At 61.8% G+C, this 1,689-nt stretch overlaps 1 protein-coding gene across 1 annotated transcript; it reads right to left on the bottom strand.

The window, feature by feature from the left end:
- Positions 1-248: 248 nt before the first annotated feature.
- LOC104075618 lies at positions 249-1,681 on the bottom strand (the record flags this gene model as incomplete). Its single annotated transcript, XM_009576185.1, has 4 exons — positions 249-359; positions 617-659; positions 1,076-1,277; positions 1,405-1,681. Coding segments are annotated over 4 exons (633 nt in total), but the record flags the coding sequence as incomplete, so codon positions are not given.
- Positions 1,682-1,689: the final 8 nt, after the last annotated feature.

Genomic DNA, 1,689 nt, shown 5'->3' with positions numbered 1-1,689 from the left:
CCCTGGCACAGCCGGTCCAGCCCGGAGTCTCACCCGGCACCGCTGCTGAGACGGGAATGAATTAGGGGAGCTTTGCCAGCTCTGAGCACGGCGTGCTGAGCTTGGACCGGGGTGTACCGTGCAAACAGATCCACTTCTTCTTTGTTGGCCCTGCAGAAATGTCCCTGCTTCCTCCCCCAAATGGGCTCTTTGGCCTTGCAGGCTGTGGTGCCACATGTCACTTGGCAGCTACCCTGACGCTGGCGTACTCGGAGCAGGCTGCGCGAGCAGGCTGTGCCAGGGCTCCTGCCGTGCCATGGGGCCATGGGCAGGGGCTGGAGATCGGCGTAGTGGATGTCATTGTCCTCCTTGCTGCTTTGCTGCAGAAGTGCACACAAATGGTGAATGCCGTCACAAGAAAAATCTTGCAAAAATAACCCTCATGGCAGGTTCAAGCTGGGACGGCAGTGCCACGGCTGCACAGATGGCCCCGGCCGTGGTGTGGAGCGTGCTGGGACCCTGTGCAGGTGGCTGCTGCTCGCCCAATGCCCACTGCGTCCCTGGAGCCTTGCAGAGTCCCTGTAAGCCAGGACATCGGCGCGGGATGCTCTTCCCCATGTACACGTCTCACTCTTACCTGGCTGGGCAGATGTGAGGTCTCTGCATCCAGGACTTTGCTGCTGGGGGGGAAGGATGGCCATTAGAGCTAAAGGAAGCCAGGTCCCCTCCCCAACCCACCTGGCACAGCCCTCCTCAATTCCCCTCCCGAATTTTAGCCGGGCTCTACAGCACGTGGCCATACATGACGCCCACGCTGAAGGCAGAGGAGAGGGACAACGTGCTGTCTGCGCGCCTGGGCCGGGCTCAGACACTGCGGTGAGGGGCTGCAGGGAGCTCCCCGGTGCTGGGCGCTCCCCACCGCACGCTCCCATGAAATACAGAGAGAAGCAACACAGCACAGCGATGCGCCTGGGAGTAAAGGACCTTTTCTGGGGAAAATTACGGCTCCAGAGGGAGAGGAAACCAGAATAAGGCAGGTGGAATGAGGCGGTTTGCTCGTCTCGGGGTGCAGAAGGAAGAGGTTGTGGGTACAAACCTGGGGGTGCCGGGGGTCCCTGCACAGCACCGCAGAGGGATAAGCGAGAAGCTGCCCACGGCCACCGGCCTGGCCAGGCACTGGCTCTCCACCTCGCCTCTGTGCTTCCTCCTGTATATGCAAAGGGCGACGAAGAGGCCGAGGAGGAGGAGGAAGCAGAGCACTACAGCTGCAGCCACCATGCTGGGAACCAGGGCTGTCTCTGTGGAGATACAAGGCAGAGTGGGGAGAGGGTGGTGGGCACAGGACAGGGTGGGACCCCGCCACGGGCAGGGCAGGTGCCACGGGACAGGGTCCCCAGGAGCAGCGTCCCGCTGGGCTGCACTCACCGTGCAGGGACACCACCGTGCCCTTTCCATGCCGGAATATCTCAACACCGCCCACCGATTTGTTGAATTTCACGCAGTAATAAGTGCTGGCATCCTCGGGTTGAACATCCCTCACATGGATGCTGAAGTCCGTGTTGGACTCACCCACTACCCTTGTCACGCGGGGGAAGGAGCCCTTCTGCTCATAGACGGTCTTGTTCCCACTGCCCCAGCCCTTCAGCCACTTCACGGGGCCAAGGGGACCATCTCCGGACGTGGTGCAGGTCAGGGTGAGCGTCTCCCCCG

The sequence above is a fragment of the Fulmarus glacialis genome, unplaced genomic scaffold (assembly GCF_000690835.1).
Source record: "Fulmarus glacialis isolate BGI_N327 unplaced genomic scaffold, ASM69083v1 scaffold18694, whole genome shotgun sequence".
NCBI lineage: Eukaryota > Metazoa > Chordata > Aves > Procellariiformes > Procellariidae > Fulmarus > Fulmarus glacialis.
This window is presented reverse-complemented; position numbering and strand designations above follow the sequence as displayed.